The 27857-nt window shown below is 38.7% G+C and overlaps 1 protein-coding gene across 1 annotated transcript in view; it reads left to right on the top strand.

The window, feature by feature from the left end:
- The window catches only part of ap3d1 (adaptor related protein complex 3 subunit delta 1), a 93356-nt gene that overhangs the window by 29640 nt on the left and 35859 nt on the right, over positions 1 to 27857 (top strand). Inside the window, exons 2-15 of the mRNA XM_060846581.1 lie at positions 2672 to 2767; positions 3422 to 3502; positions 8031 to 8111; positions 8243 to 8350; positions 8454 to 8583; positions 9196 to 9335; positions 14413 to 14486; positions 18391 to 18440; positions 21663 to 21712; positions 22193 to 22241; positions 23034 to 23179; positions 24105 to 24253; positions 24428 to 24658; positions 25515 to 25746. Of these exons, the coding sequence (XP_060702564.1) occupies positions 2672 to 2767; positions 3422 to 3502; positions 8031 to 8111; positions 8243 to 8350; positions 8454 to 8583; positions 9196 to 9335; positions 14413 to 14486; positions 18391 to 18440; positions 21663 to 21712; positions 22193 to 22241; positions 23034 to 23179; positions 24105 to 24253; positions 24428 to 24658; positions 25515 to 25746 (1617 nt within the window). The remainder of the gene's footprint in view (positions 1 to 2671; positions 2768 to 3421; positions 3503 to 8030; positions 8112 to 8242; positions 8351 to 8453; positions 8584 to 9195; positions 9336 to 14412; positions 14487 to 18390; positions 18441 to 21662; positions 21713 to 22192; positions 22242 to 23033; positions 23180 to 24104; positions 24254 to 24427; positions 24659 to 25514; positions 25747 to 27857) is intronic.

Genomic DNA, 27857 nt, shown 5'->3' with positions numbered 1-27857 from the left:
TCAGACCTCATTTAGAATATTGTGAGCAATTTTGGGTCCCAAAAGTCAGCAATGATGTACTGTCCCTGGAACATCCAGAATAAATTCATGACAATGACCCCCAGAAGGAAAGACGTAACACAGGAATGTATGAGGACTCTGGGTCTACACTTGATGGAGCTTAGAAGGATGAGGAGGAATCTAATTGAAACTTAGAGAACACTCAATAGCCTGGGCAAACTGGACAGTGGGAAGATGTTTCCATTGGTAGGAGAGGCTAGGACATGAGTCCTCAGCTCAATTTAGTGGTAAGGGAAGGCTCTTTAGAATGAAGATGAGAAACCTCTTCAGTCAGAGTGGTGAATCTTTTGACTTCATTGTCACAGAAGGCTGTGGAGGGCAGGTCATTGAATATATTTAAGACAGAGGTAGGTTCTTGATTATGAACAGATTTAAAGGTTTTGGAGAGAAGGTGGGAGAATGGGATTAAAACTTATCAGCCATGATTGAATGGTGGAGTAGACCTTGATGGGTGGAATGGCCTAATTTGTGCTCCTGTGTCTTTGGATCATCCTATGGTGTATCCATCCTCTTATAAGGATTCCAAAACTGCGCACAATAATCCAGGTATGATCTCATCAATCTGCCCTCCGCAATCACAGCAAAACATCCCTGCTCTGTACTCCAATCCTGCCACTATGAAGGCTAGCATAGTAATTGTTGCTTTTACCACCTGCTGAACCTGCATGCTTCGCTTCAGTGACTGTTGTACGAGGACACAGGGCTCATTGCACGTTTTCGTATCTCAATTTCTAGCCCTTCAGATAACTTGTCTTTCAGATAAGTTGGATGCCCTCACACTTATCCACTTAGTTCATCTTACTTTATCTCTCAACTTATCGAGTGAAACATGTTTCCTCCTTGCAGTTGACCCACCCACCCAACTCTGTGTGTTATTTACAAACATAGAGCTCTTTATCTTAGCTCTTTCAGCGAAATCATGAATATATTGTAATAGCTGGCATCCAAGCATTGATTCCTTCTGTGTGCCACCTTGTTCCCTATTCATGTTGTCACACTACCTTCACTCCCATGCACTTTACATGCTAATCTCTTCTGTGGGACTCAGTTGTATGCTCTCTGAAAGTCCAAGTAAATCACATTTACTGGGTTTCCTCCGTTGTTAAATTGCCTCCTTGAAAAATTTCAGCGGATTTCTCAAGTGTGATTTTACTTTGTGTGCCATGTCCAATTCCTGTTACTGTTTTCCAAGTGCTCTGTTACGAAATCTTTCACAGACTCTTACATTTTTCCTGATACTGATATCAGGTTAAATAGTCTCTAATTCATTTTTCTCTTCACCCATGCATGCATGTTAAATTTTTTTTAGATTGTTCTCTGCTCCACATCATTCTCTTGGCAATAACCTACCCAGTACTGATGAGTGATGGATGCCTAAATGACATGTTTGTCAGAAGCCAGCAGTATCAACTGTATGTTGTTAGCACGCCATGCCACTTTTCGTTTCAGTTGAAATCAAGTGAGTAGAATTGTAAACATGAATGTGTTCCTGGTCAAAACAGAAATTGGTTGACCGTGATGATTCTTTTCAAATAAGGTGACTTTTTTGACTGTCGAAGCAAGAAGTAAAATCTGAATTCTCTAACACGAGGTCAAATTCAACCTCTACCTAATAGCTTGCCTTTGTTTTTGTCTCAACAATGAAACATGGCATGTTCGATGGGCAAACTGTGCTGCAAACATCTAATAGTCATAGGCTCATAATATTTAAATATTGCGTCTCGGGCAACAGCAACAGCCATTTGTACTTGAATAGCAGCTTTAACACCATGTCCTGAAGTGTTTCACAGTAGAATAATGGAGCAAATTTGTACACCAAGACATGGGACGCAGGCAGCTGCGTTTTGGAGACTTCAGCTTTATGGAATGCACCATGTGGCAAACCGGCCAGGAGGCCATTGGAATAGTCAAGTTGAAATACAAAAGTATGAATTAGAGTTGAGTAACAAATGAGCTGAAACAGCAAGAAGAGTCTTGCTGTCTTCCAAAGCTGGAAGAGGGCAAACTGGCCATGGCAAGGATATATGGTCAGGAGCTCATTTTGGCATTGAGTATAAACCCCAAGGTTGCAACATTCTGAATCGGCCTTGGATGGTTTCCAGCAAGAGGATTGGAATCTGTGACACAGAAGCTGAGTTTGTAGCAGGCAATGAAGAAAATGGTTTCCACCTTTTCAGTATAAAAACAGAGGAAGTTTCTGTTCGTTGTATTGAATGTCAGCTGAGCATTCTGTAATTTAGTGCTAGTGGCAGAAGTCTGCTTTTCAGTAAAACCAATTGGTCTAGCTAATGACCTTAGCAATACTGTTCAACATCTGCCAGTGATTTCAGTCGCCAGTTTTTGCTGTATGTTGTCCATTATTATATTGTACTTTAGTTGTATTCATTTGGTCTCCATCTCTTTTCAAGGGAAGTAGTTGGAATGTTTGTTTGTATGGCACGTGCATTGTGCAAGCTTTAGTGGATGTTTTTGTTTCTTGGTATTAACTGATGAAAGTGAGTTATTTTATAATTTGCGCATGAAAGATCATACTGGTAGCTCTTCAATTTTGTAAACACTACCTGATAATTTTGCTTAACTATTCAATGTTTTGATGTTTCTTAATTTTCAGGCCAAATACATTTCACAATGTATTGATGAAATAAAGCAGGAGCTGAAGCAGGATAATATAGCGGTCAAGGCCAATGCGGTCATCAAGCTTGCATATGTAAGTAAAATATGGCAAATTTGAAAGAACATGCATAAAATTAAATTGTGCAGTATGTTGGCAGTATCTATGTTTATTTAGTTAAATTGAATACAACTGACATAAATCAGGCCCTTTGGTAAAATTCTGAATTCATGTTTGGCTTTTAAGGTTGATACTCTTTGATGTGTTCTGCATCAGTTCCTCCTTTAGGTGCAATAGTTAAGAATATGTATTTGAAGTTGTTTTCTCAACCCAATATTGTACTAGTTAAGTACCAATATGTCACCAAAGAAGATACGGTTGTCTTATACTTGAATTAAATATTGAGAATTTTGCTTTGTACCATCAAAAGACTTGAATGTGACATTTGAAATAGAACAGCAAATCCTGGAGGGACCTAGAGTTTGCTTTGCTAGCTGATGAATTCAGATCTTGACACCTAAAGTATTGGAACAAGTTTCAACTTAGTAAAGTTGAGACTGACACTAAACTTGTGGTTTAAGTGCATCATTGTGAGACAAATAGAAAAATAATTGTGTGGAATCTTCCCAAAAAAAAGAGATTTTGTTTACTGTTTTCTTAGTGGTTGTCATATAATTGTTTTGAATGCCATCTTACTGTATCAGTACTGTTACAGTTACAGTTCAAAATGTTTTTCCACCCCCAAAATAGCTGCAGATGCTGGGTTATGATATCAGCTGGGCTGCCTTCAACATTATAGAAGTAATGAGTTCATCGAAGTTTACGTTCAAGGTAGGAATGTTTTCTTATCTGTACAGTGGCCTTATAAATGAAGGAACGATACAGTAATATGGCAATATGAAAGATTGTTCTTTCCCACTTAAACAGTGGTATGAACTGCTAAAATATCATAACATTTATTTTCTGGGAATTCACCTTGAGTTTTACTGATGACAGATAGTCAATTCATGAACTGAGAAATGAATTTTAATTTTTTGTCTTCATGCCTCATGGTACAAGAGAGAAGAATCTTTGGCTTAGTTCAAAAAATCCATTGTGGGAACACCTTGCATTTAAATGAAATTTTAGTTTTTGGAGGTGAAGTTGTCGTTCAACTTGTTGCTCGAACTTGTGTATAATCCCAAAGATGGGTTCTCTGTGATCAGTGTGTGGTAAATTGGTGCAGTTTTACTTTTGAAGCTGAGAAGGTATTTATCGCAAGCATTAATAAAAACCCTATCCACCCATGGGTGACAAAATTTTTAAATGACTGAAAATTTTAAATAATCGCCCTTCTCATTTCAGTAAGTACTGGTTTTTACAAAGAAAATTTACAGCCCAGGAACAAGCCCTTCGGTCCTTCGAGCCTGAGCCGATCCAAATGTACTGTCTAAACCTGTCAGACAATTCCTAAGCATTTGTAACCCTCTGTTCCCCACCTACTTGTGCATGTGGCCAGACGCATTTTAAATGAATCTACTGTGCCTGCCTCTACCACCTCTGCTGGCAATGCGTTCCAAACGCCCACCACCCTCTGTGTGAAGTACTTGCCACGTGTATCACCCTTAAATTTTCCACCTCTCACCTTGAAAGCATGACCTCTTGTTATTGAATCCTTCTCCCTGGGAAAAGGTTGTCTCTATCCACCCTGTCTTATACCCTTAATGATTTTGTTAACCTCAATCTCCCCCCCCCCCCCCCCCCCCCCCCCCATCTCCTTTTTTTTTCTAGTGAAAATAAACCTAACCTACTCAACCTCTCTTCATAGCTAGCACCTTCCATACCAGACAACATCCTTGTAAACCTTCGCTGCGCCCTCTCCAAAGTGTCCACATCCTTTTGGTAAGATGACGACCAGACTGTACACAGTATTCTAAACGTGGCTGAACCATTGTTTTGTACAATTTTAACATGTCTAGCCAGCTCTTATACTCAGGCTCTGCCATACAAAGGCAAACATACTATATGCCTTCTTGACTACTCTATCCACCTGTGCAGCAACCTTCAGGGTACAATGGACCTGCACTCCCATATCTCTCTGCCCATCAATTTTTCCCAAGGCTCTTCCATTCACTGTATAATTCGCTCTAGAATTAGACTTGCCTAAATGCATCACCTCACATTTTGTCTGGATTGAAAGCCATCTGCCACTTTGCCACCCCAAACGAGCAAAGAAAATCTTGCATAAGTTAGAGATTCAGTATTTAAATGTATTCACAAGATTCCTATTTGTGTGAATGCAATAAATAATGTAGCTTCCTTGAAAGGCCACAAATACAATTGGGGAAGTGTGCCACACTTACTTTATTATAGACATGGCCATTTTTTGGCCAGAACTGCCTTCCTATCTGCTGTTTTTTAAATTATAAAACATTGGTAAACTTGTATCGGACATTCCTTGAATTTTTGTACTATCTTAGGTGAATTGGGTGAAATTGTATTACTAACCAGTAGAATGGAAACTCTTCCCATGCACATCCAAGGTTTTGAGTTTTGCTTATTGTATGTCCTTGTTGTCATTCTATTAAATACTAGTTCTTCTCTTGCCAAGCTGACTTTGACCATATGTAGCTTCAAGTTTTTGAGCCTTCATGAATAAAGTCTGTCTGTCTTTTTTTTTTCCCCCATCTTCCTGGCATCAGCTGTGTCTTGCAATTCACTTCACAAATACTAGCAGTTGTAAATTTTGATGAAATATGTATTTTTTTCGCATTTCCTTGAAATTGAGCATTCATTGTGGTACCTTAGGCTGTGTCTGCTGTCTTTGGTCTGATCTGCTATTGTCTTTGCTTTACTAATGCCTGCAGCCTTGACTGGACCTGTTTATACATTTCCAGCTTGCAGTCCAGTCTCTGCCTCACCATAAAAGGACCAAAGTAAAGAGAGAAATAGAGCTGGAGGAGATGAAAATTGGGTGGGGAGAAAAGGAGTAAAAGAAAAGGATCAGTCAAAGGAAGATGGTGAGAAAGGTGGTGGTACTTGGTAATGAGACTGGCTTGTGATTATAATAACTGGTCTGTGTCCAGCTCAAACTTCATTCTGATATGTAACAGACAAGTAAGAAATCACTTAGGAAAGGAGTGAGATCAAGAATCCAGTTGATGTAGTAGAGAAGGAGTGAACAAAACAAGTCCTAAAATGGTGATGTGGAGAATGGATTAATGTGATGCAATGATTTTGATCCCACACAAGCAATGGGTGGCAAATCAGATAATGAGCTGAATCTTAAAAAAAAATGGCTAAATTAATGCAGGGCAATTTAAGTGCATGAGAGTTGAGTAGAAATATGGAAAGAGGTACTTCAGATATTTTTTCTAAACATGTACCAAAATGAGAGCCTTAGAGAAAAATGAGAGTCTGGGCAATTAATGGATATAAGTAGATAACAGGTGAATTGAACAGTTTATATTAGAAGATGCAAGTGACCTGCAAAAATTGCTATAAACAGAATTGAGTAACTCTATGAAATGGCGATCATAAGGGAAGTGGTACCGAGCTCCGTGGAGCTATGAGTGCTGATGGACTTTATCCTTGAGTCTTATAGCAAGTGCCTTGTGTTAAAATTAATGTGTAGCTTTAAATTTCGCACATTTCCCTAGATTTTGGGCACTTCTAGAAGATTGAAAAGTCATGTGTGTGTACCCCTTCGTTCAAAAAAGGGAAGACCAAACCACTGGGCAGTTAACTTAATATCTATCATAGAGAAGATTTTTGAAAGTATTACTAGAATACTACAGGGCACTTTTGACAAGTTCAAGGTGAACAGGCAGAGTTTTTTTGAAAGGGATATTAAATTTAGTCAACTTATTGAAATTATTTGAGAAAGTTATGTGCACCATGTAAATTTTCAGGATTCATTTAATAAGGAGTCACATCAACAACGGTTAATGTGGAAAATGAACATTCATTCTGTCAGAGCTACATATTGGCATGGCTATAATTTAGACAGTGGCTAGCAGTGGTGAGGGTCATGAGTCCTTCGAACATTCTTCCATAAATTGCTTCCACTGCTCTTTTGAATTTTTTTTTAAGGTCAAGGTAAAGATATTTGATAAGACATCAGTGAGGTGTTATCGAAGCAGTCAACAATGTGGTGGAATAATCATACAACTGTGATCTTGTTCAATGGCAGAGCAGGCTCAAGGAATCTAGTAACTGACTCCTGATTGCTATTTGTATGAATGTGATGCATTGCAATATGCGTGTCTATCATTTCTCACTCTTGGATTTTGCATGATAACAAACCCTAAGTAATGATCAAGACATAGGCATCAACTTTGTTTCTTTGTTTCTCCCATCCTCCCTTCTCCTGGATAGAAACCAAATTTTGTTGCAAAACTTGTCTTTGCCAGTAGTGTTTCCTTATCCCAATGCTTTGGGTCTTCCTTCCTGGATTCATTGATTTTTTTTGAGCTTCCATTCTAAGAACGTCCTTGAGCAAGATTGAGATTTACCAATATCTTGTAAATCTGCAAACGATGCTTGCAATTGCTCAAGGTTAGAAACATCCCAATTATGTTACAGATTTGAGAATCTGCTGTCATGGAGTGGCTACAGTGGCTGAGCTTTACCAAGGAACAAATCGTGAAATGGACCTTTTTGTGATTTTTGTCGTAAGCCCTGGTGATAAGAGTTCGTAACCTTTTATAAGACGTTGTCTGTTTACAAGCCTTCATCTTAAGATTTCAGAAATTGTTAAATGTAAGAATGCAATTATTGCTTTGTATTTCAAATTTATGCACAGTAGCCTGATGAACTTGAATCTTTGACCAAATCTGAGACTCCATTTACCTGGATTCCATCGTTCTGAACCGAAGTGAAGAATTCAGCTTGTTGACAATTCAGCTTCCTAATTTTCAGTTCAGTATGCATTAGTTTCCACATGTCATGCTGTATCTCCACAGTTGGTAATAGTTCAATGCTGGGCTTCTGCTAGTTAGCCACGAGTTGGACAATATAGTTTGCTTCCAACTTCCAGATTGAGAGAACTTGGCAGTCCGCCTTTTTCAATGCATACAAGTGCTGGAAATTTACAATTGTGCAATTTCATTTGAAGCTGTAAATGAAAACCATTTTGGTCAGACTTAGCAAGGTTCTAAGTTGTGATCTTGTTCTGGGCTTGAATTTAGACTCTACACTGTTTCTCATTGGAAGTCCATTTCAATTTAGTTTTTTTTCTTGCAAATAATTTTCTGTGCTAAAATCATTTAAGTTAGTAAGCAGCATCAATTAATTGTTTACTTCAATATTGGGCATGACTAGAAGTTATACTCATTTAGAAATCTTTGATTGCTAGTTACTTATTTTTGCTTTATTGCAGAGGATAGGGTATCTGACTGCCTCTCAGTGCTTTTATGAAGGGACTGATGTAATCATGTTGACAACCAATCAGATTCGTAAGGTAACTTGAGAGATGTTTCCAATACTTTTCAATTCAAAGCAATTCTAAGTTGTGGTGCAAAATTATCCCTTTGTCTTCATTTGATCATATCGTATTATTAATCCTAATTGAAAATTTTACAACATTCGCAGGACCTCAGCAGCCCAAACCAGTATGATACTGGAGTTGCTTTGACTGGTTTATCATGTTTTGTTACCCCAGATCTTGCCCGGGATTTGGCAAATGACATTATGACACTGGTGAGTGCTTTGGATTTGGCACTTGTTTGTGCTTTATAGAAATTCCTTGTTGGATCGCTACTTAGATTATTCATTAACAATATACTTGATTTCTGGTCCACAGATGTCTCATACAAAGCCTTACATTAGAAAGAAAGCTGTGCTTATTATGTACAAGGTATTTCTCAAATACCCAGAATCCCTGCGACCTGCCTTCCCTCGCCTTAAAGAAAAGCTGGAGGATCCTGATTCTGGTGAGTTATCTTTTTCATGGCAAGCAAATACCAAGCAACGCATCGGAAGTTATTAAGACTTTCCCATCATGTGGTGTTATGTGTTGTATAAATAAAGAACTCCATGGCTGTACAACTGAACTAGAGAACTTATCATTTCTTCAAATAATAGATAAGAATTCAATTAAATTAATTGCTACTTCATTAAAATGCTAGAGAAGGCAAATTTGAGTATATGTCATCAGGAATGTACTGATTTTACTTTAGTTCCCACATTAGCCTTTAATAAGAACAGGAAGTGTATTACTTGTACACAAGTTCCTCCAGTTCTTGGCTAAAAACATGTTCTCAAACTCTACTTTTAGATGAGAACAGTAATGTATTCCCAATTAGACAATGCTTATGGTATTCACAAATGGTAATTTGCATATGGAATTTTGCATTGTTTTCATATCTCATTTACAGTTTCAACATTTTGAGATATTTAAGTATTTTAGTTTTAAATTCAGAAAAGAGTGCTGTACAAGGCCACAAACTGCTGAGCAAGCCCAGGGCTAGAACTTTTTCCAAGAAGGAACATGAAAGCGGATCCAGATCATTCAATGCTGACTGTTAGCTCTTCCTGTCTCATAGGTGTCCAGTCTGCTGCCGTGAATGTTATCTGTGAGCTTGCCCGTCGCAATCCGAAGAATTATCTTTCCCTTGCTCCGTTGTTCTTCAAGCTAATGACTTCTTCAACTAACAACTGGGTCCTCATTAAAATCATCAAACTAGTAAGACTCAATTAACTGTTATTAGAGAAAAAGAAACTTGTTGGGCAGTCAGTTATAGAAAATCAGGAAAAGTGTTAATTATTCATGGAGCTTTTCTCATAGGAAGCAAAGTACTGTTTGTTTGTTGTGATGAATCATGAGTGTTTGACCCTATATTGGAAGCTTTAAGTGGTGGATTTGATCCACGACAAATATATAAACATGGCTTACGACCACTGTATTCAGTTTGCAAACAAATTGTCATCTAAAGATTAAGTCTGTGTAGTCTGAGTAGACCATGGAGCTGTGCCCTCATTAGGGAGAGACAACTGGTGATCGTTTGACCTGAGGATCACCACCTGAAGGAAGAAGTTGAGATGGAGACTTCTCTTTTATGATAACTTGCACCATTGTGTGTATTGAATCCATGTTGTTGACATGACTCTGTTGCAAACCTGCTGTCCAGCCAACTGAGCTAACCGATCCTCAGATTATCAGTTCTGTGTAATATCGAGTATTAATCTATTGTTAACATGAGTCAGTTTGTGTGCTGCACTTATTAAAATATTAGAATTAAGTGCAGCAGAAATTATTCTATTCGAGTAATATGTTACTACTTCCATAGTTTGGAGGTTACCTTTTTAGTTTTACTGATTAAAATTTCATAAAATTGACATCAATATTGATTGGTGCTGAAACTTCTGGAAATATTGGTTAAGATAATGCAATTTGGCTAAATGCAAGGTGTAGTTAATCTAGTATCATGGGATAATGCAAGTTTGAGACAAGTTCCAGAGCCTAGGAGAATACACAGAGGCTATGTCTCGGAGTTTAAATACCAAGCATAGATTGAGTAAACCTCTGAGAAAGCCTTACTTTTCATCTGCCTTCCATGATGACTGAATACCTTATTGTGCTTTCCAGTCAATACATCTTTTGAAGTGTTATTGCTGTTGTAATGTTGAAAACATGGTTGCTTCAGGAAATTTGATTGTATTTCCTATTTATTCAACTGCTTGCAATAAGACAGTTGTCATTTATCAAAGTGGAACTTGAGCATTTGATTCAACTTTGGATTCAAGGAAACAGGGCTTTGACTAGAATAATTCTGTGTTGTTAGGACTAACTTCTCAAGAAAAAGAAAAATGCTATGCTTTTGAAAATATTTTCCTATCCAGATTTTAACATTTAACACTATTGAGTGTGGAGATAAAAACAATCGGCAGTTGCTAATGGGTTTTTTGGGTTGAAATAGAGTGTTATCATATTGATTTCAAGGAGCTTGTTGGGGAATTTGGAAAGAGGATTGGGAGCTCTGAAGAAGGAGGCAGAGGGACTTGTGTCAAATTGGAATGCTGAGGTACAAAACTGCTTTTTATGCAGCTCATGGATAGGTGCCTTACATAGAAAAATAAATTTGGTAATATTTCTCACCTGGAGAGAACTTGATGGCATTGGTCAAAATATTAGCTTATCAAAACTCCAGAAAATGGGTTTCTGCAGAGCAAGTAGAATATAATGCTGAAGGACGTATGTTATACTTCCAATTCCTTCAGCAGTCACAGCTAAATTTACAAATTGAAAATACTTTGCATGCAATAATTTAGGGACTGTATTAAATAATGTTTCTTTGGTTCCACAACAAAATATCAAGATAAACAATGTACCTGCAGATCATGTGATGTTTGAAACCATGCTTAATGCTATATTAGATTTTTAATTTGTCTGGTTTTTATTTGCCATATAAATTTGGCTGAGAGAGCTTTAAACTAATTGGCAAGGGAGGTGTTGGGAGAAGGGAACTGTAAACTTATGAAACAAAAGCATCTATAGGCATTGCAGTACTCAGAGTAAAAACATTGAAAAACTGCAGCAAATGGAGTCAAAGAATGAAAAGATGATTAAAGACAAGATTAATACCTCTTAACATAAATGTGTGGAATATTAGCAACAAACTAGATGCATTAATGGAAAGAATACAAGTTGATGACTATGATCGTACAGCTGTGATGGAGATATGATTGTAACGCCATCAAAGATGGGAACTAATTGGTCAGCTATTTGTGACTTGTTGAAAGAACCAGCAGGAAGTTAATATTGGTGGAGTAGCTTTGTTAGTAGGAGATGGTATGTGTAAGTTTCCAAAAATTACCTTGGATCAGATATTGCAGAATCCATTTGGGCAAAAAAAAGAAGACAACCCTGGTGGGAATCACCTACAGAACCCTGCCCAAAGTTGCTGCTATTGAGTCGTAGAGTCATAGAGATGTACAGCATGGAAACAGACCCTTGGGTCCAACCTGTCCACGCCGACCAGATATCCCAACCTAATCTCGTCCCACCTGCGAGCACCCCGCCCATATCCCTCCAAACTCTTGCTATTCATGTACCCATCCAAATGCCTCTTAAATGTTGCAATTGTACCAGCCTCCACCACTACTTCTGGCAGCTTATTCCATACACTTACCACCCTTTGTGTGAAAAATGTTGCCCCTTAGGCGTCTTTTACATCTTTCCTCTCTCACCCTAAACCTATGCCCTCTAGTTTTGGACTTCCCAATCCCAGGGAAAAGACTTTGTCTATTTATCCTCTCCGTGCCCCTCATAATTTTGTAAACCTCTATAAGGTCACCCCTCAACCTCCAACGCTCCAAGGAAAACAGCCCCAGCCTGTTGAGCCTCTCCCTGGGAGTGGTCTTTTCGCCACCTCCAAACGGACCCCACCACCAGGGGTATATATCCCTCCCCTCCCCTATCAGCGTTCCGAAAAGACCACTCCCTCCGTGACCCTGTGTCAGGTCCACACCCCCCACCAACCCAACCTCCACTCCCAGCACCTTCCCCTGCAACTGCAAGAAATGCAAAACTTGCGCCCACACCTTCCCCTTATTTCCATCCAAGACCCCAAGGGATCCTTCCGTATCTGCCACAAACTGCATCTCCACACACACCATTTACTGCATCCGCTGCACCCAATGTGGCCTCATCTATATTGGGGAGAAGGCTGCCTACTTGCGGAACATTTCCGAGAACACCTCTGGAACACCTGGACCAACCAACCAACCCAACCACCCCGTGGCTCAACACTTAAACTCCCCTCTCCCGCTCCACCAAGGACATGCAGGTCCTTGGACTCCTCCATTGCCAGACCGTAGTAACACGATGGCTGGAGGAAGAGCACCTCATCTTCTGCCTAGGAACCCTCCAACCACAAGGGATGAACTCAGATTTCTCCAGTTTCCTCATTTCCCCTCCCCCCACCTTGTCTCAATCCCACCCTCAAACTCGGCACCACCTTCCTAACCTGCAATCTTCTTCCTGACCTCTCCGCCCCCACCCCCACCCCCACTCCAGCCTATCACCCTCACCTTAACCTCCTTCCACCTATCGCATTTCTAACGTCCCTCCCCCAAGTCCCTCCTCCCTACTCTTTATTATAGCCTGCTTGGCACACACTCCTCATTCCTGAAGAAGAGCTCATGCCCGAAACATCGATTCTCCTGCTCCTTGGATGCTGCCTGATCTGCTCCACACAAAGGCTGCCTTGCTGATCTTTGAGGGGCCCTATTCTCTCCTTAGTTACCCTTTTGCCCTTAATATATTTGTAAAAACCCTTTTGATTCTCGTTAATTCTATTTGCCAACGTTATCTCATGTCCCCTTTTTGCCCTCCTGATTTCCCTCTTAAGTATACTCCTACTTCCTTTATACTCTTCTAAGGATTCACTCGATCTATCCTGTCTATACCTGACATATGCTTCCTTCTTTTTCTTAACCAAACCCTCATTCTTTAGTCATCCAGCTTTCCCTATACCTACCAGCCTTTCCTTTCACCCTGACAGGAATATACTTTCTCTGGATTCTTGTTATCTCATTTCTGAGATTTTCAATCAGCTTTTGAAAGTTCTTGCCTAATACTGTCAAAATCGGCCTTTCTTCAATTTAGAACTTCAACTTTTAGATCTGGCCTATGCTGTTCCATCATGATTTTAAAACGAATAGAATTATGGTCACTGGCCCCAAAGTGCTCCCCCACTGACACCTCAGTCACCTGCCCTGCCTTATTTCCCAAGAGTAGGTCAAGTTTTGCACCTTCTCTAGTAGATGTTTGGAAAGTTAAAATCCCCTTCCATAACCACCCTATTATTCTTACAGATGGCTGAGATCATCTTGCAAGTTTGTTTCTCAATTTCCCTCTGACTATTGGAGGGGTCTATAATACAATCCCAATAAGGTGATCATCCGTTTCTTATTTCTCAGTTCCACCCAAATAACTTCCCTGGATGTATTTCCGGGAATATCTCCTACAGCACAGCTGTAATGCTATCCCTTATCAAAAATGCCACTCTTTTTCCCCCCCCCCCCCCCCCCCCCCCCCCCCCCCCACTTTCTATCCTTCCTGTCGCATTTGTATCCTGGAACATTAAGCTGCCAGTCCTACTCATCCCTGAGACATGTTTTCGTAGTTGCTATGATATCCCAGTCCCATGTTCCAAACCATGTCCTGAGTTCATCTGCCTTCCCTATTAGGCCCCTTGCATTGAAATAAATGCAGTTTAATTTATTAATCCTACTTTGTCCCTGCCTGCCCTGACTGTTTTGATTGGCTTCTGTCCAAAAGTAGAGGGCATAGGTTTAGGGAAAGATATGAAAGAGATCTAAGGGGCAACATTTTCACACAAAGGTGGTACGTGTATGGAATGAGCTGCCAGAGGATGTGAAGGAGGCTGGTACAATTGCAATATTTAAAAGGCATCTGGATGGGTATATGAATAGGAAGGGTTTGGAGGGATATGGGCCGGGTATCTGGTTGGCATGGATGGGTTGGACCGAAGAGTCTGTTTCCATGCTATACAGCTTTATGACTCTAAGTATTTAAAATGGAAGGGTGAGGTCATAGTAGAAATAAGTCCCTTAGAGTAAGGAGATTGTAGTTGATGGGGACAAGACAGGATAGTGGATTTGAGGATTGTCAGAGTAGACTTGATGGAAAAATTGTCTATTTCTGCTCCTATGTCTTAAGAGATAGTTCATACGTTTTATGTCTTAGTAATTGAAGTGAGCTTGTCATATTGTGTGACAACGACTTTTTATTTCAGTTTGGAGCCCTTACCCCACTTGAGCCACGGCTGGGAAAGAAACTCATTGAGCCACTGACTAATTTAATACACAGGTGAGTAGTTGTATTTCATCCACTGACTGTGCGCAGATAAGTCTGATTGTGCTGAGATGAAAGTTGTTTTGTTTGGTATATTTGCTGATCTTGCTTCAGGTTAACAATGAACTTTAAACTGATGTACCTGTTAACAGGTGTACATTATTTCTCAACATCAGAATTTTTAAATTCATACTTGTGATGTGAGCATCTCTGGTTCGGCCAGCATTTATTGCCAATCAGCTGCATTGCTGTGGGTCTGGATTTTATTGTAGGCCAGACCATGCCAAGATGACCGATCCCTTTCCCTAAAGGGCATTAGTGATCCAGATAGGTTTTTCCGACAATGTTTTCATGGTCATTGATTCCAGATTATTATTAAATTAAAATTCCACCATCTGCCATGGTTGATTGAACCCAGCTCCTAGAATGTTAGTTGAGTTATTGGATGTCGAGCGATAATACCACTACCATTATTCCTCACTTCCCCACTATTAGTGTGTGAGTGCTAAATTTTAAAGTAACACTGTAACAATAAGATAACTTAAGATTTACAAAAGGAATTAGGACCTGAAAGGATAGTGCAGCCTGAATTTGACAAAATTGTTGAAGTGCGCTACATATCCAAAAAAATTAAAGTGCTCATATGGTTTTGGAAAACCAATTAAATAATGTTGTACTGTACAGATGTTTCACTTGATAAGATTTGCACAAAGCATTCCACTACTCTTGGACAGTCAGCCTTTTCTGATTTGAATTGCCTTTTTTTGGTAAAGCTCCATATTTAATATTTTCAAATGTTGTACTTGAAGTATGTTTATTATAAATCAACTTGCATATTTGTTGTTTGGCATTTCAACTTCATCTTTATTAACCTAACTTTATTCACCTTCCTCTTGCCATCAGATAATTACTGGTTCTTAATTTTAGAATTGTTCCTATTGTGATAGCAGCAAATCTGTTTCTAGTATCTAGGTTTCCTGAATCAGTTTCATATCCAGTATGGCTAGCAAAGACGTATGTTTTTTGTGTGTCATGATTAGTCATTGCTGCTTTCACTGTTGTAACATTTAGGATTTAATGTAAAATGTCATCTATTTATGTCTGGAAAGGTGTATTAGTCATAGAGATGTACAGTATGGAAACAGATCCATTGGTTCAACCTGTCCATGCCGACCAGATACCCCAACCCAATCTCGTCCCATCCGCCAGAACCCGGCCCATATTCCTCCCAACCCTTCCTATTCATATACCCATCCAAATGCCTCTTAAATGTTGCAGTTGTACCAGCCTCCACCGCATCCTCTGGCAGCTCATTCCATACACGTACCACCCTCGGCGTGAAAAGGTTGCCCATTAGGTCTCTTTTAGATCTTTCCCCTCTCACCCTAAACCTATGTCCTCTAGTTCTGGACTCCCTGACCCCAGGGAAAAGACCTTGTCTATTTACCCTATCCATGCCCCTCATAATTTTGTAAACCTCTGTAAGGTCACCCCTCCGCCTCCGGCGCTCCAGGCAAAACAGCCCCAGCCTGTTCAGCCTCTCCCTTTAGCTCAAATCCTCCAACCCTGGCAACATCCTTGTAAATCTTTTCAGAACCCTTTCAAGTTTCACAACATCTTTCTGATAGGAAGGAGACCAGAATTGCACGCAATATTCCAACAGTGGCCTAACCAATGTCCTGTACATACGCAACATGACCTCCCAACTCCTGTACTCAATACTCTGACCAATAAAGGAAAGCATACCCAAACGCCACCTTAGCTATCCTATCTACCTGTGACTCCACTTTCAAGGAGCTATGAACCTGCACTCCAAAGTATCTCTATTCAGCAACAGTCCCTAGGACCTTACCATCAAGTGTATAAGTCCTGCTAAGATTTGCTTTCCCAAAATGCAGCACCTCATATTTATCTGAATTAAACTCCATTTGCCACTTCTCAGCCCATTGGCCCATCTGGTCCAGATCCTGTTGTAATCTGAGGTAACCCTCTTCGCTGTCCACTACACTTCCAATTTTGGTGTCATCTGCAAACCTACTAACTGAACCTCTTATGCTCGCATCCAAATCATTTATGTAAATGACCAAATGTAGAGGACCTAGCACCGATCCTTGTAGCACTCCACTGATCACAGGCCTCCAGTCTGAAAAACGACCCTCCACCACCACCCTCTGTCTTCTTCCTTTGAGCCAGTTCTGTATCCAAATGTCTAGTTCTCCCTGTATTCCATGAGATTTAACCTTGCTAAGCCCAGTCTCCCATGGGGAACCTTGTTGCATGCCTTTGAAGTCCATATAGATCACATCTACTGCTCTGCCCTCATCAATCATCATTGTTACTGCTTCAAAAAACTCAATCAAAGTTTGTGAGACATGATTTTCCACACACGAAGCCATGTTGACTATCCCTAATCACTCCTTGCCTTTCCAAATACATGTACGTCCTGTCCCTCAGGATTCCCTCCAACAACTTGCCCACCACCGAGGTCAGGCTCACCGGTCTATAGTTCCCTGGCTTGTCTTTACCACCCTTCTTAAACAGTGGCACCACGTTTGCCAACCTCCAGTCTACTGGCACCTCACCAGTGACTATCGATGATACAAATATCTCAGCAAGAGGCCCAGCAATCACTTCTCTCGCTTCCCACAGAGTTCTTGGGTACACCTGATCAGGTCCTGGGGATTTATCCACCTTTTAACCGTTTCAAGACATCCAGCACTTCCTCTGTAATCCGGACATTTTGCAAGATGTCACCATCTATTTCCCTACATTCTATATTTTCCATATCCTTTTCCACAGTAAATACTGATGTAAAATATTCATTTAGTATCTCCCCCATTTTCTGTGGCTCCCCACAAAGGCCACCTTGCTGATCTTTGAGGGGGTTGTTATCTGTCTATTTACAATCACTGTTTACATGAGGAAGAGTACTTGCTCATCTCTTCTAAGATGAAACCTAGTGGCGGCACGGTGGCACAGTGGTTAGCACTGCTGCCTCACAGCGCCTGTAGACCCGGGTTCAATTCCCGACTCAGGCGACTGACTGTGTGGAGTTTGCACATACTCCCCGTGTCTGCGTGGGTTTCCTCCGGGTGCTCCGGTTTCCTCCCACAGTCACAAAGATGTGCGGGTCAGGTGAATTGGCCATGCTAAATTGCCCATAGTGTTAGGTAAGGGGTAAATGTAGGGGTATGGGTGGGTTGCGCTTCGGCAGGTCGGTGTGGACTTGTTGGGCCGAAGGGCCTGTTTCCACACTGTAAGTCTAATCTAATCTATGGTACTCCTTTCAACAGTAGCTTTCTAAATCTACTTCACCATGTATCCATAGAATGGAGGGAAAAAGAGGTATACATCTGGTGGGTCAGGAAAAGGCAGTGAGGCCAGAATTAAAATATTGAATTTTAGCATAACCAGTGGCTTGTTACCAATTATAAATATTTGTAAATGTGTTCTCTGAATAGCCACCCATTGTGTTTATTTTCTTTCAGTTGCAGCTATTTGGGACAGCAGAGTGTTTAGCTGAGGAGGGAGCAGTGTCACTGGGGCAGTGGAAGGGGATTAACATCTGGCCTGTTTAGAACTGCACCTAGAAGAATGAAAAACTGAAATTGGAGGGGTGGATTGCCAATCCAGTTGAATGCAATCTGTACAAGGCCATCTTCCCAGATAAAGTAGAATTTTGCTGTATCATAAAAAAAATTGTGCTGTCTCAAACTGTCTCTTGACGTATGGCCTTCAAAGTGTACAATGAGAAATTGAATGACGTGTGAAAAAGGTTTTGGACAGCGCTTTGTAGTTGATATTACAGTGTAAATACTCATAACAGTACTGCAAAAATATGTAATACTTGCATGAAATACAACTGATGTCAAATCTTGCAAATCTTTTAACTGAACAAAATACTTTCTTTTCATTGCAGCACCTCCGCTATGTCCCTTCTGTATGAATGTGTGAACACTGTGATTGCAGGTAACAAATTGTTTGTCTGCTGATGTGGATTGTTTTGTTTTTCAACGTGAATGGTTGTTCCATAACCATAACCTGTTTAGTGTTGATTGGGGAAGAGGGGTGTGGATTACATAAATGATTTATTTTGGGGCCATTTCATACCTTTAATTTGCCTTTTGGAATCAAATGTTAACTTGTATCATTTGATTGAAATACAAGTGAAGGAGTCATGCTCAGCTAAAAAAAAGGCCTTGGTTTGATCCTACTTGCTGCCAACCTTTTGGAAAGATATGTTTACCTTACGAGTGTAATTAGGTTGATTAGAATAATAACTGAGTCCCAGGGTTAAATTTGCAAGGTTCATGGGTGATTTTTTTTAAGAAAAAAATTTATTTGAATTTTCCCCATTTTTGAGGGGAATAGTCTATAAAGTAATTTGTTCCGCTAGGGTGGTATAGCGTAGAAGTTAGAATTTGTCCCTTTGGGAGTGACATTAAACATGTAAACATTGGATGCACACTTGTTAGTAGGAAATTAGAACTTCATGAAAGAATAATTGATCAATTTAAATAAATTTAAAGTTACCATATTGCTTTCTATTATCTCAAGGTTTTGATAGATATGGAACCACGACAGGTTAATGGAACTGGTTCAGAGTTAGCTGCTGTGTCATTGGTGTGTACAGACTTGAAAAGATAAATGGTCTATATATAAAATTATTTGAATTGATGGTTAGTTGAGCTGCCGCGTCATCGTCAAAACAATGAATTATGAAGAGACACTAAATTTAGAAAATACTTAATAAAAGGAATTAAACATTCATAAAGGCATAAAAATTAGAAAAGATTATTCTAAATACAAAAATACTTGTGAAGCAAGTAAATTGAATCAAATTATGGCAAATAAATTATGATCAATAAGTTTCTGAACATCTATAATCATTTCAAAGATTTAAATTTGCTTGACTTCACCATTTTGGAGGTTTCTTACTAGTTAAGTGGTTACAAAGTGTACATTAACAGAAGTGAAATGAGATTTTGCAGAACTTCATGTTAGCTTGGTTCATTGTTCATCTGCTTGACTGAAAGGTAGATTCATTGTCACATTTTAATTGTAGACCTGAGCATTCTTAAATCATGATAGTGGTAGAAACCTTATTTGAAATGCTACCTTTCATATAAGGTGCTAAACTCTGCTCTTTCTTCAGGTGGACTTCAACAGCATTCTTTGAAGAATAGCTGGGAAAGTTTTTTTGTCAACAATTATACTTCAATCAACACCCACCAATAGTTTCTGTTGATTTGTTTCAGGGCCATTCGTAGACTTTGAGGTGCATAGATTGGCTGACATATTAGTCTGCATCCATGATTATGCTACTCGGACCTCTTAGGAAATTCAAAATGAATTATTTCTTCCTCTTGGAATTATTGTAATAAACCCATTTTCTGATCCCTCCACCCTTAACTCTAGCAAGTTCAATGTTTGTGAGCAATAAGTTGGACACTGTCTATTTAGCTGCCTCTGCTGCATTTCCATTATTCTCTTGCCTACCAAGTCACACCATCTCCAAGGAACTCCCTGTCCGAGCTTTGAATTTGTATTACTCTCATTTCACTGTATTCATTTGTGAACTTCATAATTACTAATCCATGAAACCTGCTGTTCGTGATTTGATCTGCAGATCTTCATTACTGCTTAAAAAGACAATTTATCCAAGCTTTTCAACTTGCACTGGTCAGGATAATTCACAAGACATGCCACTTGAATGGTTCCCACAAAATGTTTGCCGAGCTGGGAATTTGTGTTGCAGACATTTCGTCCCCTGTCTAGGTGACATCCTCAGTGCTTGGGAACCTCCTGTGAAGCGCTTCTGTGATCTTTCCTCCGGCATTTGTAGTGGTTTGAATCTGCCGCTTCTGGTTGTCAGTTCCAGCTGTCTGTTGCAATAGCTGGTATATTGGGTCCAAGACGATGTGCTTATTGATTGAATCTGTGGATGAGTGCCATGCCTCTAGGAATTCCCTGGCTGTTCTGTTTGGCTTGTCCTATAACAGTAGTGTTGTCCCAGTCGAGTTCACGTTGCTTATCATCTGTGTGTGTGGTTACTAAGGGTAGCTGGTCGTGTCGTTTCACAAACTTTGAAAATGTCTTTGTTTCTAGTAAACCTGCTCTCTCGATTGCATTCCTTCATTAAATATGTTGACTTCTGTCAGTTAACACAGGATCCTATCTCCTTGGACTTTTGCACCTTTTCTGAACCATTGTTCCTGACGAATCAACCCAAAATATCTGCCTTTTTGAAATACAGTAGTTCCCCAATACCTGCGGGGGCTGTGTTCCTCAACCTACCGCGGAAGCCCGACACTGCACATAGAAGCAAACCCATTCATTTAAATGAGAAATTTACCTTCCTGGCAGCTTAGTCTCGGATTCCGGGAGTTTCCCTATAATATGTTCGGACCGCAGTAAACTGCGGAAAACAATTTGTTTTCCTGTAACCTGTTTCCAATGGTTTTGTCTCCCAAATTCTTGATTGCCATTTTACCACTTCAAAAGTTCATGTTTATTATTCTTGTAATATCACACATATACCTATTGCATGAACTTTAGCCAGTTCCACAGCACTGAAGACATTTGAATCCAAGTCACAAAAAATGTCCACAATATTTTGTACTTATGACCATGAGTACATTACTCTTCTTTATTCTCTCAATCCCTCTGTCATCTGAAACTTGTGTAAACAATACCACTCTCCTGCAACTAATTTCCCCCATTATCCAACTCCAGGGAGTTGTCTTCAGTCTGACTATCAGCTAATTGGAGATAGAGCATCTCCACAAGTAGCTTCTCTTTCTACTTGTACCATCACTTGAGGATTCAGCAAGGATCAAATTTTGGAACTGCCTCTTTTTGTGCTATTTGGTCACAATGTCTAAAGATAGAGTTATCGGTTGTCAGCTCGGTTTATGAAAATTGAAAGTGTTCTGTCATTGTATCAACTGCAAGATGAAATTTTTGTGAGGCTTCTTGACCCCTTAAGGTTCATAATTCAAATTTTTGCACTTTTGAATTGTGACATTAACACAGTAACATTTAAAGATTAATGTCAGTTATTTTGGATCATTGTTTCTTTGATGTCTAAAGCTTTGATGTATAAAATCTATTTCACTGCACTATTGAATTCAGTGCTTTTGTGGGAAACAAATTGTTGCTAGATTCAGACTCCTGTTTTATTTTCTCTAGTTCTCATCTCTCTATCTACTGGAATGCCGAATCACAGTGCGAGCATCCAGGTAACACTTGCTATCAAGCAAAGAGGAGCTCTGCTAAAATACATTATTTTGTATATGTGCTGTATGGCTTAGACTATTATCCTATATGTGCATGTATGTAATTCTTAAAACAAATATATTGTTCTGTGTGATTTTGAATTTGGGCTTATTCCCTCCACTGCTTTTCAACTTGGGGCTTTGAAGATGGAGTTTAAATTTAAATTTTAGACCCATTCAATAAATTAATTTGATTAGCCCTTTCAGTGATATTTATATTGGAATCATGTTGTTAGTGTTTAAATATTCAGGTTCTTTGGTAATCCTTAAGGACTTGTTACTTGATTTCTATCTATGGTTCTCAAACATAATGACCTATTTATTGAATTCTATGCCTCGTAGTAAAATTAATTTTTTTTGTTTTTCTGCATTGATGGTTCTAAATTATTGATGGTACACCACTCATTACTTTACTTTAAACTTGACATTTATGTTTCCTTTCAGCTCTGTGTACAGAAATTGCGAATACTTATTGAAGATTCTGACCAAAACTGTAAGTGGGTATTTACATGGTGCCATTAAATTTTATTTCTATTTTGGGATCTTTTAAGTATGTTACTCTTGAATGCTTGTCATCGTTTCCCGCAACTGATCTGCAAAGACTGCTGAAATTATGCATTTCCCAAGCATCACCAAAATCAAATCTTAGTTGTGCAACAGTCATTACTAATTTGGTGTTGACACAAGCTGGACTTTTCTTGCAAGATGGGATGTTTTGCTGTGAACAATCTTTTTTTTTTGAAGCAGTCTTTGTAAGCCATTCTCAAAACCTCCCGTTCCATTTTTGTGATCTCCTTTGTTGGATGATGCAAGTGCATCATAACATTTTCTGGTTTTATTGGTCTTTATTTTCTGCAGAAAGACAACACACAAATATCAAAGATTGTTTGTACATTAGTCAAAATTTTAATTAGTCAACACATATGACTTGTGTAATTTAAGATTGATGAATTTTCCATACTCCATTTCCAAAATGGGTCACATACATTATGCCCATCTGTTTTCCCCACCCTACAATTTAAGTAGGTCAGTTGGTTGATCGTTTGCAGAAGCACAACTAATGGAAAAGTACCTTTTTGTTTGAAGCCAGCTAGAAAGATTATTTCATCGACCACAGTTAGAGAACCACTGCTTTAACAGAAATCTAATACTTTTAGAAATAGCTTCCAATTTCTGAACTTAAGTTTCAAAATGTCTTTATAGGTGACAATAGTTTTTCCCTAAGTATCTGGTTTATGTGGTAATTATTCTGTCCAATAGTCAAAGATTCTGAACTGTCTTGCAGTGAAATACCTGGGTTTGCTGGCCATGTCAAAAATTTTGAAGACTCACCCGAAGTCTGTACAATCCCACAAGGATCTTATTTTACAATGCCTGGATGACAAAGACGAATCTATACGACTCCGTGCTTTAGACCTTCTGTATGGAATGGTAATTTTAAAATTATCCTTTACTGATTAGATGTATCACTGCTGAATGTTTCGTGAATCAAAAGAAAATTTCAGTTGCACCAAAGCAGAATTCTTGAGATGGTGGAAATTTGAAATTATAAGAAGAAATGCTGTAAACATTTGCCTGCCAACAACATCAATGAAGCAAATAACTGCTGTTCACACTGATGACTTTACATCAGATCTTTCAACATAATCCAATTCTAACTGATTTTAAGCCTGTCCAAAGTTGAATGAGTAACCAGAGGAAAGTTAGTGTTGAGATGAAAGATAGGGGAGATTAAGTTGCGAAAAGATATGCTAATTGGGCAAATAAAATGAGATGGATTTAGAGGAGGTGTAAATAGGAACAACAAAATCATTGCTGACTGATATAGTAATTCCTCATGTAAGATCACAGTTGTGTTCCTGAAAATTATAACTTTAAATGAATTATTGTAACACTGATCAAGTGTCAGCACTGCAACTGATGCAAAACATTATTTCTAACAAATTATGATGAACCAAGTTGTCAGTTCCTGTTTTCCAATTGTTATCATGTTTAATCCAGTAAAAGTTTATTCAACATAAATTTTAAAATGTTTACCTATAGGTATTGCAGATCCATCTTTAAAAGAAAATTTTGTTTCTCTAATGTTAAGTGATTTATGAATTTGGATTTGGTCAACATGAGTTGCTCTGAATGGTGCTTAATGAATATGTTGTAAAAGATAATACGAAAAATATAAAGTTGAGCACCTCACTTCTAAAGATGTCAACGAAATTAAAAATATAACTATTCTGCCTTAATATCAGGACAACAGTCTGTATTCATTTAAAAATATTGGGAAGCCACTGAGGTTTAGCAGTACTAGCTGTAATTGTTCGCACTAAAAGAATTTTCTTATTTACTTAAATATTGATAGGTTTCAAAAAAGAACTTGATGGAGATAGTAAAGAAACTGATGATTCATGTGGATAAAGCAGAAGGCACAACATACAGAGATGAGCTCCTCACAAAAATCATTGACATATGCAGTCAGTCCAACTATCAGTATATCACCAATTTTGAATGGTAAGTTTTCAATAGTAACAGTTTTATCAAAAGAAATTGCATTTTGTGTTCGTGTAGAATTTACTCTAAGTTATGGGCTTTATAATCAAACTGCCTTAAAGTTTAGCAAGTGTTAGTCAAATTATTGGTTCATATTTAGTTCCCAAATTTCTGGTGTGCTTATTTTAAATACAGGTATATTAGTATCCTGGTGGAACTGACGCGACTGGAGGGAACACGACATGGCCATCTAATTGCAGCACAAATGCTTGATGTAGCTATTCGTGTGAAAGCTATTAGGGCATTCGCCGTGTCACAGATGGCAATGTTGTTAGATAACGGCCATCTGCTTGCTGGCAACATGCAAAGAAATGGTATCTGCGAAGTTCTGTATGCTGCTGCCTGGATCTGTGGTGAATTCTCTGAGTATGTACTATCTAATATTTTGAAAAAATTCAAGGCTGTTTGAAGGTGATTCCATTTATTTCTGTTCTCAAGTTGGAGCATTTTAATGTGAAATGGGATATTTTTAGGTCCTAAAATCTATTTTGTGCATTCTGAAATCATACTGCACCAAACAAATGCATTTTTCTGAGTGCAGTGATCATTTTTCAGCTCCACCTCCAACACGAGTCCATTCACAAGAGTCTGATATTTTAACATTTTCTACACTAGCCATCTTTTGAAACAGTGTTGGAGATATATATCTGGCAACGTCTGTGGAGAGAAAAAGAGGGTTAAAGTTTTGAGTCTAATTATAACTCTGCTTCATAACTGACGAGTATTTGAAAATATTTTTCATTTTGTCAGAGGCAGATGAGGAGCAAGGAATCAAATGATGAGGTCCAGTGCTAAAGACATCTTAGCCATCCTTTGGCCTTTCTGATGTCATTGTTGAGTTTGGTACAATTCTTGTCCTTCATGGCTGTACAACTTAGAAACAGCAGATAATCATGTTCAAGTTGTGTAAAAATCTGATTGGCTTTGTAAACAGCCATTTGCCTCATGAAAAATAGCCCAAACCAAAACTTTTCCACAGAAACTAGAGCAGATCATGCAGTTCTTGAGTTTTCTTTCCATCTTTTCATTTGACTTTAGCTAATCTGTACTTGAAAGACATTTACCTGCCCTTGTTGCATACAGTCCAATTTTTCACCCAACAGAAATCCTTTGATCTCAATCAAAACATCACTTGACTACGACTGCGTTGTTCCATTAAGCAATTCTTATAGCTCTTTGAAAAATTTGGCATACATACAGTTCTAACTTATGTATTTTTCAGATATCTTCAAGAGCCTAACCAAACATTGGAAGCTATGCTGAAATCCAAAGTCACAACACTTCCAGGGCATATCCAGGCAGTTTATGTGCAGAATGCTGCAAAGCTGTATGCATCGGTTTTGCAACAAAATGAACAAGCTGGCAACAAGGAAGCTGCTCAAGAAATAACACAAATGTTGATTGACAAGCTACCCCAATTTGTTCAGAATGCAGACCTTGAAGTACAGGAGCGGGTACGTGAGCAGCCTTTACTTTCACCACAGATGAAGATGCAGTTTCACTGTGTCCATCATTATGGTATTTTAGATACGTTCTTCTCTTGCTACAGTAATTTTAATTTGAAAGCAAAATAACAACTAGGTTTTGGGTGATCTGCTTCCTCCAGCCCAGGAGCAAAAAGTATTCTATTGAATAAATGAGTATTATTTTCATCTTCAGCTTTTGCCCATCTCATTTGAAAACGTTTGATTTATGTTGGATTTATGCTAACTAATCACCAGAACTGGTATGTCACTTGCACAAATAGTCATGCATAATTCTTAACCATGACTGTGGAGAGACTATTGAGTCATTTGAAGATGTATTTATAGGCAAGCATTATTTTCTTCCTCCAGTAAAGATGGCTGGTTCATTGAAAACATAGATTCTATTTTCTCACTTAATCAAGGGCTGTTGTGGTGGTGATTGGGTACTGAAACTCATTCTTTCTGTCTTCAGTAGATTTAAGAGTCATTAGGCCTCACTGTTCATTCATTCATCTTTGCCTATTCCAAGACATTGTGTTAATATTGCAAGAATCACTGGGAGCACTGCTTCTTTGAAAAAACTTTTGAACTTTCTAGCATTCCACAAACAAAAGTCTTGCATGGTTAAAAGTATTATTGATTATGATAATGCACGAGTACAATGAGCCCACAAATACTTCAATTTTTTTGTAAAATAAACTTCAGCTTTTCCTGCTACAGTGGCATGTGTGTCCTTGAAGCTGCTGTATGACTTTGAACAATTACAGAATTAGGAAGTTTGGAATATAACCATTACGTGATGGTCTCTTCTGCAGCCACCCTTGCCCCTGAAAAAATGTGCTCATTATTTCAGTCCTTGCCAAACTCCTGTTTGACCCTGCTTCACCTATTTTGTCTGATTTGTACTCAATGAATCAATGCAATTCATGTCTTAATTATGTAACCCTGTCCCATATTCAATACGTCCAAGTATTATTCATTTGAAAGCTTTATGAATTTGACATTTGCTGTCTCTTTCAAACATTAATATGATAGTTTTAGTAATCTGCACTACTAACTCAGATTTTAATGTATGCTTCCTCTGAATGGCGAGAACATTTTTTCTGCTCAGAATTTGATAGAAAAATAGGATGTAAACTGTTCACGCCTTGAGTCTCCTTCATCATTAAGCTAGAGCATTACCAATGCCATTTTCCTATACTACCCTCTTGTTGTCATTAGTGTCAAGAAAAATATTGATTTCTATCATGAACATGCTTGCTGGTGGACTCTGTGTATCTTTCTATGGTAGAGAACTTTCCAGATTCATCACTGTCTGTCTAAAGAAATTTCTGATTATCTGTCTCCTAAACGACCACTTCACAAGCGCAAGACTGTCCTGGTTTTAGACTCTGTACCCAGGAGACTCATCCTTCCTGTATGTAGCCTCTTGATCCCTGCAAGAATTTTTTATGCTACAATGAGATCACTTTTATTCTTTTTAATCTTGAAGAATATAGACACTATTTCCTAAAAACTTATACTGCTCCCTGGCATGATGCAAATGAGCATGAGTTGCATTTCTTGTCTGACAAGTTTATCTTCCCTCAGGTGAGGGGACCAGAATTGTATGCAATACTCCAGTTCCAGTCTTAGCAAAGCTCTGTAAAATTGTTGCAGCATTCATTCACACTGTACTGAAATCCTATTACAGTAAAATCCACGATATCAAATCTGTTTCTTACTCTTTGTCAGACAGATTATAATTTTTTAAAATAAAAATCTTATCACTTATGAATTCTCAACAAGTAGGCAGCTTACGTTAATGGGCTAGAATACAATACAACGTGAATGGTGTGAAGAAATCCTGTTTTAGAAAGGACAGAAAACTTCTTAAATGGTGGGGAATTTGGACATGTTGACACCCAAAGGACCTTGATGTTTTTATTCAAATCTTTCACAAGAATAACTATCATTAATATGCTGCTTGTTTAAAATCCAAATACTAAAAGCTGCACGTAGGGTATGTGTGTCCACTCACCACCCTGAATGGAAATATGTCACCATTCCTTCACTATTGCTTGCTCAAAATCTGAGCTCCATTCTTAACAGAACTGTGG

This window comes from Hemiscyllium ocellatum, chromosome 28, assembly GCF_020745735.1.
Source record: "Hemiscyllium ocellatum isolate sHemOce1 chromosome 28, sHemOce1.pat.X.cur, whole genome shotgun sequence".
NCBI lineage: Eukaryota > Metazoa > Chordata > Chondrichthyes > Orectolobiformes > Hemiscylliidae > Hemiscyllium > Hemiscyllium ocellatum.
The sequence above is the reverse complement of the archived record's forward strand: the minus strand, read 5'-3'. Positions and strand labels throughout refer to the sequence as shown.